This window comes from Erythranthe guttata, chromosome 4 (genome assembly GCF_056151865.1).
Source record: "Erythranthe guttata isolate IM_541 chromosome 4, IM_541, whole genome shotgun sequence".
NCBI lineage: Eukaryota > Viridiplantae > Streptophyta > Magnoliopsida > Lamiales > Phrymaceae > Erythranthe > Erythranthe guttata.
In genome coordinates, this window is record NC_142536.1 from 19,006,553 (window position 1) to 19,021,149 (window position 14,597).

Sequence of the window (14,597 nt, forward strand, 5' to 3'; positions counted from 1 at the left end):
AATTTAAGAAAGGGCTCGACCCAATTGATCTGGGCCACTTACTCATAGATAAGGCTTCGTTGTTGGGCCTGGATTGAAACAGGCCCACTTCAAGCAAGCGTGTTAAAAAATAATGGTTTTTGATTTAAATACGATGTAAAAATCAACGTTAAAACTTCAATTGAATTGAACCGTGAATCGAACGTTAAGATGAAGTTATTTAAAACTAGAAGTTAGTGATTGTGAGATTAAGGGTGTTTGCAAGATATGCTGAAAAATCAACTTATTTTAATAGAGATAAAAGCGAAAGCTAATTTTGTAATAGATTATAAGCCGGAAAAAAGTTCATAGTACGTCTCTAAAAGCTTTTGCAAACGCAGCTTAAAATGGCTCCTTGCACCAATCATGAGTAACCCCACATTAAAAATATTAAAAGGGAAAGTGCTTCTCATCATTTTGATTCTTGCTTTTTTTTTTTTTTTGTAAAATTTGGATCGTATGTTATGATTAAAATATTTGAAACTTTTTATTTAATTTTAGAAATTAAAAAATCAAACAAACACGAAAATTTAAGTATCATAGAGCAAATTACGGCTACCCCTGAGTTATGGTCAAATTACGAAACTTCCCTCGTGTTTGGGTAATTACAGTCACCCCCTCAACTATGTATTATCTTACGAAAAGATCCATCCAGAAGCAAATTTAGGGATGTTAATTCACTAAAACCGAATCAAAATTTCGGTACGCCAACATTTTATACCGTTTACCGACTAAATATACAATTTGGTTCGGTAAATAACAAAATTACATAAAATTTATGTAAAATTATTTAAAAGGAGGGGGTGACTATAATTATCCAAACAATAGGGGTTTTTTTTCGTAATTTGGCTATACCTCAAGAATTGACGTAATTTGGCCTAAAATAAATTAAAAAAATTAAACCAAGATATAACATGTCAAGTGAACCCAAATACTAGGATTTATCCCAAAAAAAAAAAAAGAACCCAAATACGAGGAAGAAAACATAGTATTACTATTATGGTTGTTCTTTATCAGTGTTAGAATAAAGTAAACAATTTGCTTTTTATAGCAAAAGATTAATGAACACTTGTGGAAAATACCGTTTGATTTAATCTAAAGCATTCAAAAGATTAATTAATCTCTTGTTTTCTTGGCAATTTTTTTCGAATTATTTAAAATCAAATGTAATAAATCTTATAATATTTAGCTGCTCCCAAAATCAAGTGTCACTCACACTTGTGTCTGTTTCTTGTCTCTTTTGCCTTTTCCTGTTTTGCTCCTCCATTATTATTACTATTAACCCAAACCCCAGATCCAGCTTTTTCTCTACTCTCTCTCTCTCTCTAGCTCATTTTCTCAACCCCCTTTCTCTCTCTAGGTTGATTGCATCTTCAAGTTCTTCCTCAACTTCAAGACAGCAGTTTTAAGGTACTTTCAAAACTACTCTTGCTATTCTTTTTTTCTGCAATTAAAAATGTTGTCTTTAAGTTATAATTTACTTGGTGTTGGGTTGTGTTTGCCTGTGAAATTTATGGGAATAAATTGCGCTGCATTTTACTTAAGAACTTCTTTCTTTCATGTAAGAACTTTCTGGAATGAAGATTCTTGATTTATTAGGTCTTTAATACCCCTGTTTGTGATTAAATCTTTCATTTTGAACCATGTTTTAATTGAATGCAGTAATTTTCCAGCATTGAATGTGTTAATTCGACTTCGTAAAAAGTAATCAAAACTGTTAAAAACAATGGAAGAAATACAATCTCAATCGGATCACTACCGATCTTCGTCGTCTTCGGCAAGTAGCCCAGCAAGTAGGGTCCCCTCGAGCAATTTCTTCTACTTACGAAAACCGGGTGCATTCAGACAACCTATTTCGTTCGAGGATTCGCCCGATTGGGAAGATAATACGGACCTCGATGTCAGAGTTGACCAAGGAAGAGCCGACTCCATTAACACCGCCACGACTCCGCCATCACCTTCACTCTCGAAGCTCAACAGTGGGTCCCTCCCTTCGCCCCCTTTGCCCGAGGGTGCAGTTCTTGCAAGAAAAATCGCGGGCGCTTCATTGGTTTGGAAAGATTTGACCGTCACTATAAAGGGTAAAAGAAGATATTCCGATAAGGTTGTCAAGAGTTCAAATGGATATGCATTGCCTGGATCGATGACTGTGATTATGGGCCCCGCCAAATCGGGGAAGTCAACTCTCTTACGGGCTCTCGCTGGTTTGTCTCTTTTTAGTACAAGTATATACGATATGGATACGCCTCTATGAATAATCTTGTGTTTTGATTCTTTTTATTCTCTCCGAATTTAGGAAGATTGCCTGATACAGCTAGGGTTTATGGGGAGGTGTTTGTTAACGGCGTGAAAGCGCGTATGCCTTACGGATCCTATGTAAGTTCTTCGTAACGACGACACCTGTCCTTAGACTTCAATTTTATCGTAAACCCTTTTCTTCTGTTTGATTTGTATTATATATAGGAAGGTTTGATCGAACTGTGTTGCGATTTTGAAATTAGGGATTTGTCGAAAGAGAAACCACATTTATCGGATCATTAACCGTGCGCGAGTACCTTTACTACTCAGCATTGCTTCAACTTCCGGGATTCTTTACCCATAAAAGAAGTGCGGTCGAAGATGCCATTATAGCAATGTCTTTGGGCGATTACGCAAATAAACTTATAGGCGGCCATTGTTATATGAAAGGTCTTCGTAGCGGCGAAAAAAGACGAGTCACAATTGCAAGGGAGCTTGTAATGAGACCCCATATCTTGTTTATCGACGAGCCTCTTTATCACCTTGACAGGTTCTTTTTTTGCCTAAAAAAATAATTAATTTTTTTGTGTTTTTTTCTATTTCGGATTAGTAACGAGTTTATTTTACTATTTCGTGTTCAGTGTATCGACACTCTTAATGATGGTGACGCTGAAGAAGCTTGCGAGTACGGGTTGTACTTTAATATTCACGATTTATCAGAGTAGTACCGAAGTTTTTGGCCTATTCGATCGGATTTGTCTTCTTTCAAATGGGAACACGTTGTTTTTCGGAGAAACACTCGCTTGTTTGCAGGTAATTAAATTTTTAATTATTTTTCTATTTGAGCTTTCTTGATTGAAAAATACTTTAATTTTTTTTTTTCATGTTTTTCTGTAGCATTTCTCGAATGCTGGATTTCCATGTCCGATCATGCAAAGCCCTTCCGATCACTTTCTAAGAGCGATAAATACAGATTTCGATAGGATCATTGCCATGTGCAAAAACTGGCAGGTATTTTTTGTTTTTCACTACACTTGAAAATTGTCCTTTTCGGTTATTTCTGTAGCAAATTAAGGCTGATGTTTTCTTCGAAATAGCCAAAATAAAATCTAACAATATTATTTAATAAAAATAACAGGATGACCATGGGGAACTTTCGTCGGTAAATATGGACACTGCTGTAGCAATACGCACACTCGAAGCAACATACAAATCATCTGCAGATGCTTCTGCGGTCGAGACTATGATTTCAAAGCTTACTGAAAAGGTTCATTTTTATTATTAATATTTAATATTAATATTCTTGCTTGATTTAGTATTACTTACTAAATCGGGGTGTTTAATTACGGTTACAGCAAGGCCCGTTTCTTAAAAGCAAAGGCAAGGCGAACTGTTTGGCCAAAATAGCAATATTGACTTGGAGATCGTTGTTGATTATGTCGAGGGAGTGGAAATACTATTGGCTTCGTTTGATTCTTTACATGTTCTTGGCCATATGTATCGGTACCGTTTTCTCTGGTTTGGGGCATTCTTTATCTTCAGTTGGGGTAAGTTCTGTCTCTTATATTTATTATTTTTATTTCATATTTCATATTTTTATTTTTATTTAATTTTCGTGCTTTCGAATGTTGCAGACGAGAGTTGGAGCTATATTTTTATTTATATCATTTACTTCACTCCTGAGTATTGCTGGTGTCCCTGCGCAGATGAAAGAAATCAAGGTAATCGAGATCTGTGTAAAGCATATTGTCATCAAATGAATTTTCATGCAAATATAAGTTTACCTCGATTTCACATTTGGTCCCCTTTATTCACAAAAAAAACAGATTTAGTCCTCAAATTTCAACAATCTAACACATTTGGTCCTTTCCGTCAATTTACCGTTAATCCGTCACTTAAGACAGCGATGGGGACATGCTTCATTCCGTTAGTACTAACAGAAAATTGACGGAAAGGACCAAAAGTGTTAAATATTGAAACATGAGGAACTAAATCTGTCCTTTTGTGAACAAGGAGGACCAAATGTGAAATCGAGGTAAACTTAAGGGACGAAAAGTGTATTTTTCCCATTTCATGTCATATGATGTGCAATTCATGCCTGGAAATATATTTTCGACTATCTTGTTTTTACCAATTAAAGAAAACGGGCTTTCCTGATTTCAATTTTTACTAATAATATAATGTAGTAAAATTACTATTCTAATTTTGCAGATATACACATGCGAAGAATCGAACGAGCATTCTGGAACATTCGTTTTTCTAATAGGGCAACTTCTATCAAGTATCCCGTTTTTGTTTCTCCTCTCGATTTCGTCAAGTTTGGTCTTCTATTTCCTCGTTGGCCTTCGAGACGATTTCAGCTTGTTGATGTATTTTGCGTTGAATTTCTTTACGTGCCTTCTCGTAAATGAAGGGGTGGTACTTCTTGTTTCTTCCGTTTGCCGAAATATCTTCTGGAGTATCTTAATCTTGGTAACTGTACATGTAAGTTCTTATTGTAATACTTTCGATTTTAAATAATTTTTCCATGTCTTTTAATTTCTTGTTTGAATTAGTTCCGGTTGATTTAATTGTCTAAATTTAATTTAATTAATTAATTAATTATGTTTGTGTTTCAGATGGTGATGATGCTTTCGGCTGGGTATTTTAGGATTCGAAGTGCTTTGCCGAGACCCGTGTGGATGTATCCTATTTCATACGTTGCTTTCCATACGTATTCTATCCAGGCAAGTCGATTTTATTATTTTAGCTTTATTTATTTATTTATTTCAAAAATAATAATCTATAATTTCTACAAAATCCAATTTGAAACTCGAAACTATGTTAGGCATATACCTCTTTCTAAGAAAATCCTTACGCCGTTCCAAATTAGCTGTCGTTTAATGTTTCGGTGCACGTATTAAGAAATATCAAGATTTGAAGAAAAAGACTAAAATACCCTTCCCACTAATTCCCTTTCGATTTTTTTTTTTTTTTCAGGGGCTGTTGGAGAACGAGTATATCGGAACATCATTTGCTGTGGGGCAAGTGAGGTCGATATCAGGTTATCAAGCCCTCCAAAACGAGTACGATATATCGATGAATACCAATTCCAAGTGGGCAAATTTACTCATATTGTTTCTTATGGCTGTTGGTTATCGAGTTCTTGTTTTTATTTTGCTGAAATTTCGTATGAGAAAGACCTTTTCTCTTCGTTGTTTGTTCCGTTGTAACGAGAATACCAACAATGCAAGATAAAAACCGAGGGACTGTATCGTGAAACTTATGATCCTTCATTTTTGCATCTAATATTTTTGTTTTTCACATCATTTTTTTCACTTTTTTTTTTCGTTTTAGTATTTTTTTGCACTATTATAAAAACCTTTTTTTCTGCATAATATTGAAACATATGAAAAGAACAATTTTTTTTTTAATTTTTTTCGACTGTAATCTATAGACACGTAGGAAACCGTAGTCATCTAAAGAAATGCGCGATTCTTCATACGGATACAAAAAGTAAGGAGTGGATGGATCATCAATTGGATTTCTTCGATGTGTTGCCGTAGAGGTAAAGATTCAAGTTCTAAACAAAATGCGATTGTGATCTGAATCTGATCGACGTTGATCGGAATAGATCGAAAAAATGATCGGAAAGATGGTCGGAACTTCTTATATAATCTAACCAATTAACTAACTTCTTATACATGCAGTCTAACTATGACTTTATTGCAGATATTACAAACTCGTGTTTTTATACGAACACATTATATCGTTACCTCTAATAAGCCAGTCGTTGTCGTCATGTCAATGAAATAAAGTGACATCGAATTTCTCCACACATGAAAAATGTGGAATTATTGAGTTGAAATGTGAAGAAAAATCAGATTCAAGAACATCAAATCAAGAAAACAAAAAATATCATCAATAAAGTAATTGACAACCACTATTTTATTTCTTAATAAATAAAAATAAAAGAGAATATCAAAAGAAAAATCCCAGCATAAAAAATAGGAAAATGAATGATACAGACCATAAGGAGAACTATGACCATAACAAATTAAAGTTGGGGATAAGAAGTAAATAATTCTTGAAGAAGGGCGATAATGAAAATAGCGATTTTAATAACTCAAGAATTTTTAATTGATGGTTTTTGCGAGTAAAAAATATCAAGGATGAAATAGTCATTACAACAATTATATCGATGAAAATTATATTTAATATATTTATTACTCCTTAGAGCTAATCACATAATTAATCAATTGCTAGGGAGTAGGGACTTATAGCAACTCCCAATAATAACATACTCATTTTAAATCCACACCACTTTTTATTGCCTAGATTTATTACTCTCTCTCTCTCTCTCTCTCTCTCTCTCTCTCTCTCTCGTCATTGAATAGCAAACCAGCAGTTTCTCTGTTAAACTGTCTGTTTTGTTTGGTTTAATTAAACCAAATTCTACGTTTAAGACAATTTGACTTGTCATTAATCATTTGATCATACTTAAGCAACCAAAAACTGATTTTAAATGTTCACACACACACACACACACACACATGTATACATATAACATATATATATATATATATATATATATATATATATATATATATATATATATATATATATGCTGAATTCTTGACCACGTCTATTTGAAAAGAGGCCCCCCCAACTCAAATTCGACACTTTAATCTGTCACAAAAACTAAAACATAGTCCCTTTGTTCGATAAATTAAGCCTTTCCTGAATTGAAATGACAAGTTAGTACTGACTTTTCATTGATTCATCAAACTCCCACTCACATGCATTTGTCTCCCATATATATAATATGTTACACTACTAAAATAAATAAATAAGTAAATAGTAATATGTAAATATAAAAATAAAGAATGAGTACGTAATTAGAGATAAATTATACTTGGGTTTTACTTTTACCGTTGTGCCGAGTTGCGAGTCGAGGAACTTGTTATATGCATGTGTCGTTTATTGAAGTTTTCGTGCTACAGAGTTATAGATGCACATGTCATTATTGCTTACGATCAAAAAGTACTGACAACTTAATCAGAATTCCTAGTACTTTTTTTTTTAATTAAATTTGAGAAAATGACAGAAAAAAGTCCGTATCAATCAGCATAATATTGTACTGTCGCCTAACATCTTATCAGTGTCAATAATGTACTGTCTTTATTTTTGTGTCTCTATCCCTCTCTTCCCCTATATATAACATGAGACCAAATCGAACTCAAACCAAAACACATCTATTTTTGAAATTAAAAAAATAAAAAATAAAAAAATTCTACCAAAAGAAATAAGATGGCAAAAAACAGTTCATCAAATAATATTGGCAATGCGAAAAAAAACATCGTCGGTATAGTAAAGCTCAGAACAGTGGTGGAAAGGCTGCAAAAGAGTCTACTTCGGGCAAAGAAACCTTCATCCTCCGGCAACTTTAAGAAGGGCCATTTCGCTGTGGCGGCGGTGGATGAAAACGGTGAGTTGAAGAGATTTATTGTGCCGTTGAGTTTCTTAACGGATTTGTCATTCTTGAGGTTATTGGAGAAAGCCGCCGAAGAGTACGGCTTTGGTCATGACGGAGCGCTGACGGTTCCTTGCCGCCCGGCCGAGCTCGAGCGGTTACTGGCGGAGAAATGGGAGGAGGACAGGGTCGTCACAGTCGGTGGTCGGGCTGACAAATGGGGTTCCCAATAAAACCTCGCTCAAGAGCTGCTGACATCATATATAACGTGTGTTTATGTTTATATTTAAATTTATCGATTCTTTCTTCTCATTAAGTTGTGAATTGGCAAAATAATCAGCCATTTTGTTTAATTTCCTATGTTCACTAAGTCTGTTAATGTGCAAAAGTTTGCACTATTTTAGCTTTATATGTTTTAAGTGTGTGAGGTTTCAGTTTCGGTTACGATTTTGGTTTCGATTATGGTTTTCCAAACAATACTTGAGCGAGAAACTAAAAGCTTCACAATTCAGATTGATAAATTTACCACCACGAAAAAGAAAGAAATATGAAGAGATGGCAGACGAGGTTCATCAACCTGTTCAGAGCAAAACCAAAACCCACAACGCCACCCCAACCATAACCATGACTTACAAAATACGAAAAATTGTTGCAATATCTAGAAATATGAAGAACGTAAAACGAGACCATAAAGCCGAATAGAAATGAGTTATTACACAAGAATAATAGTAGTAGGTATTACATATTGTCTGCACTCATCTAATTGTCTACTCCGTATTAATTATTAAAATACTAGGGCAAAAAATAAAAGATAAAACATTGCCAAATATTCGAGTACGGCATCATCAAAATTCATATAATTACGCAAAAAAAGAAAAAAAGAAAAAAAGAAAAAAGAGAATACAGGCAATACCCTTTCCGCCGTTGGCTGTGACCAGGCGAAGTAAGGTAACACCCAGCAAATATCCATATAAATAAAAGCTAAGTCAAGCTTCAATTCAGCTTCTTCCTGCATAGAGGGACTTAGAACCAAACATGCTCACAGTAATGACCAAATTACCCTCATCGACTTTCACCACAACACACGAGAATAGCATATTACATGCATATCCTCATAGCTACGGCCAGGAAAACTAGATGTGCCTCTTCTCTCTCTCTAAATATATGGACTTCTTACAAACCAGCCTTAGCCTTCAAGTGGCGCTTGAAGTCCATGATGCCACCCTCCCACCTAGTCACCGCCTGATTCTCGCACACCCAAATCTCGTGCGCCACCTGGTTAATCAGCCTAAAATCGTGACTCACCAGAACCAAACCACCGTCCCACTCCTTCAAAGCCTCGGCAAGAGAGTCAATGGTCTCGATATCCAAATGATTGGTTGGCTCATCCAACAGCAGCATCTGTGGCTGCCTGTATGCCAGCCAAGCAAAAATCACACGGCTCCTCTGCCCATCAGACAGGTTCTTCATAGGCATCGTTTGGGCTTTGCCACTAATACCGAACCTTCCCACTGCACTCCTCATCTTCTCCTCCTCGGTACCCTGGTACTCCTTCAGCATAAACTCGAGCGCAGACAATTCAACATCAAGCTTCTCAGTCAAGTGCTGGTGGTACTGTGCGATTCTCAGGTGGTTGTGACGGCGGACCATTCCATCAAGAGGAACCAAATCACCAGTCATCAGCTTCAGAAGTGTACTCTTTCCAGCTCCATTGGGTCCCACAAGGGCAATTCTCGAATCAAGGTCAACACCAAAGTCAAGGTTCTTGTAGATGAGATTATCAGGAGTGTAGCCGAATGTCACTTCGGAAAACTGAAGGACAGGAGGGGGTAATTTTCCAACATCTGTGAATCGGAAAACAAGGACGCTATCTCTTGCCACCTTCTCTGTTAACCCACCACGCTCCATCTTTGCTAGAGTTTTTTCTTTGCTCTGGGCCTGACGGGCAAGCTTGGCAGAACCGTGACCAAAGCGAGCAATGTATTCCTTCATCGAGGATATTTGCTCCTGCTCCCACTTGTACTGTTTCATCTGGTTCTCTTCGAGTTCCGAGCGGGTTTGGACATATTGGTCGTAGTTGCCAGAGTAGATCTTTAGCTTCTTGCTCTGCATGTGAATGATGTTTGTGCAGACTCCATTCAGAAAATCCTGGGAATGCGACACCACTACGAGAATACGGTCGAAGTTTTTCAACATCTCTTCTAACCACACACAAGCCTCCAAGTCTGTAATTGGATAAAATAATCGGTAAGAAAGAATAATGATATTAAAACAACTGAACACCAACAATAATGATTTTGCAACTTTCCCAACTCTCATTTATAAAGAAAAACAAGAAAAGCAATTAAAAGTTGAAAATAATTTATTCAAGCCCTGAGGCCTCACTTCACACCAGCACAAGTGTACAGAGACAGGCTACGCTACACATATATACAACCAAGCAGATTTTACAAACTTCAAAGTATATGTTCCATATGGATAGCAAAGCTTACCAAGATGATTTGTAGGTTCATCAAGCAGCAGTATGGTTGGGTTCATGAAAAGAGCTCTTGCTAAAGCAATCCTCATCCTCCAGCCACCAGAAAAATCTCGTGTTTTCTTTTGTTGCATTTTCTTGTCAAAACCGAGACCAAATAATATCTCAGCAGCTCGTTTTTCAGCTGTTGATGAATCCATTAATTCCAAACGTTCATAAATGCGCTCAAGTGGTTCACCACCACCATCATCCTACAGCCACATAAAATGCATGAGTACTTTACAGAATGCTAATGCTATAAGACACTACTCATTATTTAATATATATTTATACCTGTGCAGCCAATACTTCAGCTTCCCTCTCTAATTTCAGCCTCTCCTCATCACAACTCATAACAGCCTCAAGTGAAGACATGTCAGAAGCTTCGATCTCCCTAGAAAGGTGATAGATATCCATGTGTCCAGGAATTGGAAGCTCCCGGCAACCTAATGAAGTAAGAAGAGTGGACTTCCCACAGCCATTTAACCCAAGCAAACCATAGCGTCTGTAAAAAAAATAGTAAATCAAACATTTTGTAAGAATTTCATGATAGGTAATAACAGAATCAAGGAGGTCACACATACCTGCCATAATTGAGCTCCAGTTCTGAGTCAACTATCAGATCGTGGCCATGGAAAGTGAGTGAAAGAGATTCTATCTGCCAAATGAAAAGACAAGACATTTATCAATTTACCTTCAAGATAGCAATAGAAGTACAAGTAGAACTAGCCATAACAGTTGCACAGGCACACATAATAGTGATAGTTTCTGCATGTTATTACATACTACAAGGGATTCAAAACAATTTGATGTTATTTGATACATAATTAACTTCTCTAGAAGCAGAAAGCTGGCAACAACTAACTAAATATAAGAAACCGATCTTGAACATGCCTGAAGTGAGAAGAAAAAATTATATAATCAACATCAATCAAGCTTTTTCCCAAATGATATTTCACCTAATTAACAAAATTCGACAAATCAATTTCATTGGCTGGTAGATAATGATATTTCAGGTGCATCAAAGTAAAAACATACAAACTGAGAGCATGTTACACCTCAATCTTCACATGGTTACAATTAACCTTTACAATTAGCTTTTCACGTTGAAAACAGTGTCATCAGATCTAACGAAAAAAAGAAGGTTCAAATTCACACAATTTCAAAATAAATTCATAACTAAACATATAACAAATTCAACCATAATCGTCCTCGTACAGATACTCCACAACAAAATAAATATACATGAATAAAAACTGCATCTTTCTTCACCATCGAACCAGAGATATTACGAAACAGCGCATATATGTCAAAACTCGCACAAAGGTAATTATAAACGCCTAAAAATAACGGATCGAGAATCGTACCCGAATATCTCTAGACTGGGGATGCGAGCAGAGGACTCCGGTACACGTCCGATCAGATATATGAAGATCCCCGACTCCACTGGCCAAACTATCGACTTTGCTGCCGTTCTCAGCAGCCTTAGACGAGGCGGCGACCGCCACAGCCTTTCCTCCTCTCTTCGCAGCAGCCGCCGCCTTCTTCTGAGCCGCCTTCTTCTTACTCGCATCCGAAACCATCTGCCGAATAGCAAAATCCAATCCGTCAACGTGTAAGATTAAAAATCCAAAAACCACACGACCGATAATCGAATCGATTGAAGAAAAAAGGTAAATTGAATTGATGAAAGGATTACCTTGAAAAATCTCGAGGGTGTTAAGATCTAGGGTTTCGTTTGCGCTACCGTTTTACTCGGACAATAGTTCTGCGGCAGTGCGTCTGTTAGGAAAGAGAGTCCGAGTATGAGGGTTTGGGTTTGGGGCAACGGGTAAAATATATAGGGCTCTGTGGGTGGAAGGTGGGACACGTGGCGAGCAGTTAAGGGTGCCAGATTAAATTTAACGGTGATGCTTTAACAAGGATCAATTGCGTGCTTCATTAGGCAACCCAAATTGTTATACACCACTTAATTATGGGCCTTGGCCCAATAATACGCAAATTCGGGCCCAGTTGTATTAAAAAATAGTAACTCAATTAAATTAAATCCAAACAGTTAAATTAAAATTACGCCTGAACCCGACCCGCCACCCACGAACAAGCTACCACCTTGCCGCCGTCCACCCGTTATTCTTCACTATTGAGCTGTAACCACCAAAATCAACTCAACAATTTCGGTTTCCATCGGAAAATTGAGGTAATTTTGACTTATGTTTCCTGTTTATAAGCTATTAATCGGCATATATGAATTTGATTAATCTTTCAGAAATTAATATGAATGCACTCTTGTTGTTCGATGAAATGCCCCTGACAATGTTTGCAGTTTGAAGTTTATGTTTCGGTACGATTCTGTGTTTTCAGACTTGTTCAACTCGGAACCGGTGGTCTGTCACCTCCCATTGTGTAAATTAAATAAGAAATTTGATTAATTGATCAAACAGGAGAGCTGAGTAAGAACAAAAGCAAATAAGCATCAAGAAAAGCTGAAAATGTTATTTTCAACTGATATTATCTTTTTGTTTAAATTATGGAGGAGGTTTTGCATTTGCTTCAAGTAATTAAACTTATCTCTTCTTGAATTTACTTCATCCATTTGTTGTTTTCTTTTCGGTTTCGGTGCTCATCCGATTTTATATTAGTTATTTTGGCGTCATAGTATTTCTGTCGTGTTGGGTTATTTTGACATCTGCGGTTCATGTTTGTGAAATTGAATTAAACATTAAGTGAACCCTTTTCCTCGATTATAAGTTATTGCCGAATCGGTCGTGGTAGATGCTTTTTTCTAATGCAGAGGTTAGTTAGTTAAATGTCAATAAAATAAGAACGAAAGATTTGGTGCGAATAGCAGAGGTGTGAAATTGACCATTTTTTTGTCGCACCTCCCAAACAATTGTTCCTATAAAGTAGACTTTAGAGTGTTCTCTGTTAGCCCTTCTTGAGTCCTTGTAGTTACGTAGCTATTTCTTATGTACTTATGTGATAGATCAGTTAGCATTCTTAATCAAGCTGGTATACAGAAGTTATCCATTGGAAGAAGTCAGTATGCCTATTTATGTTATATTATATATACGTAATTTGTTCGATGGCTTTCTATTGGCTTAGAGCTAAAGAAGCTTATTCGTGAAAGTAACATGTGATCATATTGCAAGATGCATCACAATTCACAAATATGAAATTGATTAAATTGATTATCTAAAAAAGTGTCTTAGACCATATGTGGAATCGACTCTCCTCGAGTCCTCGTGGTCATTAAATTGAATATATTTGTCTATATTACGTGCAAATCACCAAGTTGGGAAAAATATTATTTCGGCGGCCAATTTTTATCACGCTAGTCGAACGGATGGTAGAACAGTTCAACCGATTGTTACGAAAAAATACTGATATGATGAAATATTTTTTTTTTTTCATTCAAAAATTCAATTTCACGCCATATATTTTCCTTTGGGCTACAGATTGATATTGGAGGAATGACACTGCTAAAAAGATACGTACTAAGACTATTCATATCATTGAAGTACATCACTGCAAATGTGGTGGACAGAAACAACGGGAAAATAGTAGTAACCGCTTCAACAGTCGAACACGCACTAAAAAACACACTCGAGTGTGGCCGTTCTTGCAATGCAAAGGCAGCATCAGTTGTCGGAGAAGTGCTGGCAATGAGGCTCCGAGTAGAGGGTCTTGAACATGGCCAAGGAAGAGGAATCCATGTCGATGTTAATAAAGAAATCGAGAAAAAGGGTTTCAAAAATCGAACCAAAATATGGGCTATTGTAAATGCCTTGAAAAGCAACGGAATTAAGTTAATTCTCGAAGATGAGGATAATACTGGTCCAGAGTCCAGCTCTAGATATCGAGAAGGAGACGAATTTATTAATACCAAAGATTGACGTCGACGAGTTATCTCGTTCTCAGGTATTTTGCTTAAAAATTTCTTCTTTTTCTTTTTTCGTAGTAAAAGTCGAATTTTGAGATATTATATACATGTTTTTCCTCTGCATCGGATGATTATGCATTATAGATTTATACACAATCACGCACATATACACGTATATGTATATATCATATATTATTATACATACATAATTATACTACATGCATGCCTATAGTATAGGCACAGCTTTCTAAAACGTGTGCGAAAGTGGGTTAATGCAATTGGTGGCATCATTGTCACCACTGTGGTTAATTATTTCAGAGAGAATCTTAGTTGTTACCCTAGATTATATTATTCTTTTTCTGCATCTTGAAATTCTTGATCTGATTAATTATATCTTAATTAATTATGTTTATTCTATAATCAATTTTATCAAAAATTTTAAACGAGTCCTAAGTATAGGTGCAACATGTTTTTACCACACTAATTAGATAATT

General features: G+C 36.1%; 4 protein-coding genes across 5 annotated transcripts; 3 read left to right on the top strand and 1 right to left on the bottom strand.

The window, feature by feature from the left end:
- The first annotated feature begins 993 nt into the window (after positions 1-993).
- Positions 994-5,557, top strand: ABCG3 (ABC-2 type transporter family protein). 2 transcript variants are annotated; one of them, XM_012972437.2, is made up of 12 exons: positions 994-1,428; positions 1,681-2,222; positions 2,315-2,394; positions 2,520-2,806; positions 2,898-3,069; positions 3,154-3,267; positions 3,395-3,523; positions 3,612-3,803; positions 3,891-3,977; positions 4,468-4,740; positions 4,875-4,982; positions 5,236-5,557. In XM_012972437.2, the coding sequence occupies exons 2-12, from the start codon at positions 1,745-1,747 to the stop codon at positions 5,491-5,493; spliced, it is 2,178 nt and encodes a 725-aa protein (XP_012827891.2). In that variant the 5' UTR covers positions 994-1,428; positions 1,681-1,744; the 3' UTR covers positions 5,494-5,557. The 2 variants fall into 2 exon arrangements, with proteins under 2 accessions (XP_012827891.2, XP_012827892.2); XM_012972438.2 differs by having other exon boundaries at positions 1,226-1,428; positions 1,692-2,222.
- Positions 5,558-7,545: 1,988 nt separating this feature from the next.
- LOC105949103 (auxin-responsive protein SAUR21) lies at positions 7,546-8,111 on the top strand. Its single transcript, XM_012972374.2, has one exon. The coding sequence runs from the start codon at positions 7,546-7,548 to the stop codon at positions 7,939-7,941; it is 396 nt and encodes a 131-aa protein (XP_012827828.2). The 3' UTR covers positions 7,942-8,111.
- A 286-nt stretch (positions 8,112-8,397) lies between these two features.
- Positions 8,398-12,154, bottom strand: ABCF1 (ABC transporter family protein). The gene is made up of 6 exons (XM_012972373.2): positions 11,923-12,154; positions 11,591-11,806; positions 10,808-10,881; positions 10,518-10,728; positions 10,201-10,435; positions 8,398-9,933 (listed from the first exon to the last, which is right to left on the bottom strand). Exons 2-6 carry the CDS (start codon positions 11,804-11,806, stop codon positions 8,882-8,884), a joined length of 1,788 nt encoding a protein of 595 aa, XP_012827827.1. The 5' UTR covers positions 11,923-12,154; the 3' UTR covers positions 8,398-8,881.
- Positions 12,155-12,336: 182 nt separating this feature from the next.
- Positions 12,337-14,450, top strand: LOC105949054 (Ribosomal L18p/L5e family protein). Its single transcript, XM_088817685.1, has 2 exons — positions 12,337-12,420; positions 13,679-14,450. Exon 2 carries the CDS (start codon positions 13,694-13,696, stop codon positions 14,114-14,116), a length of 423 nt encoding a protein of 140 aa, XP_088673811.1. The 5' UTR covers positions 12,337-12,420; positions 13,679-13,693; the 3' UTR covers positions 14,117-14,450.
- The last annotated feature ends 147 nt before the right edge of the window (positions 14,451-14,597 follow it).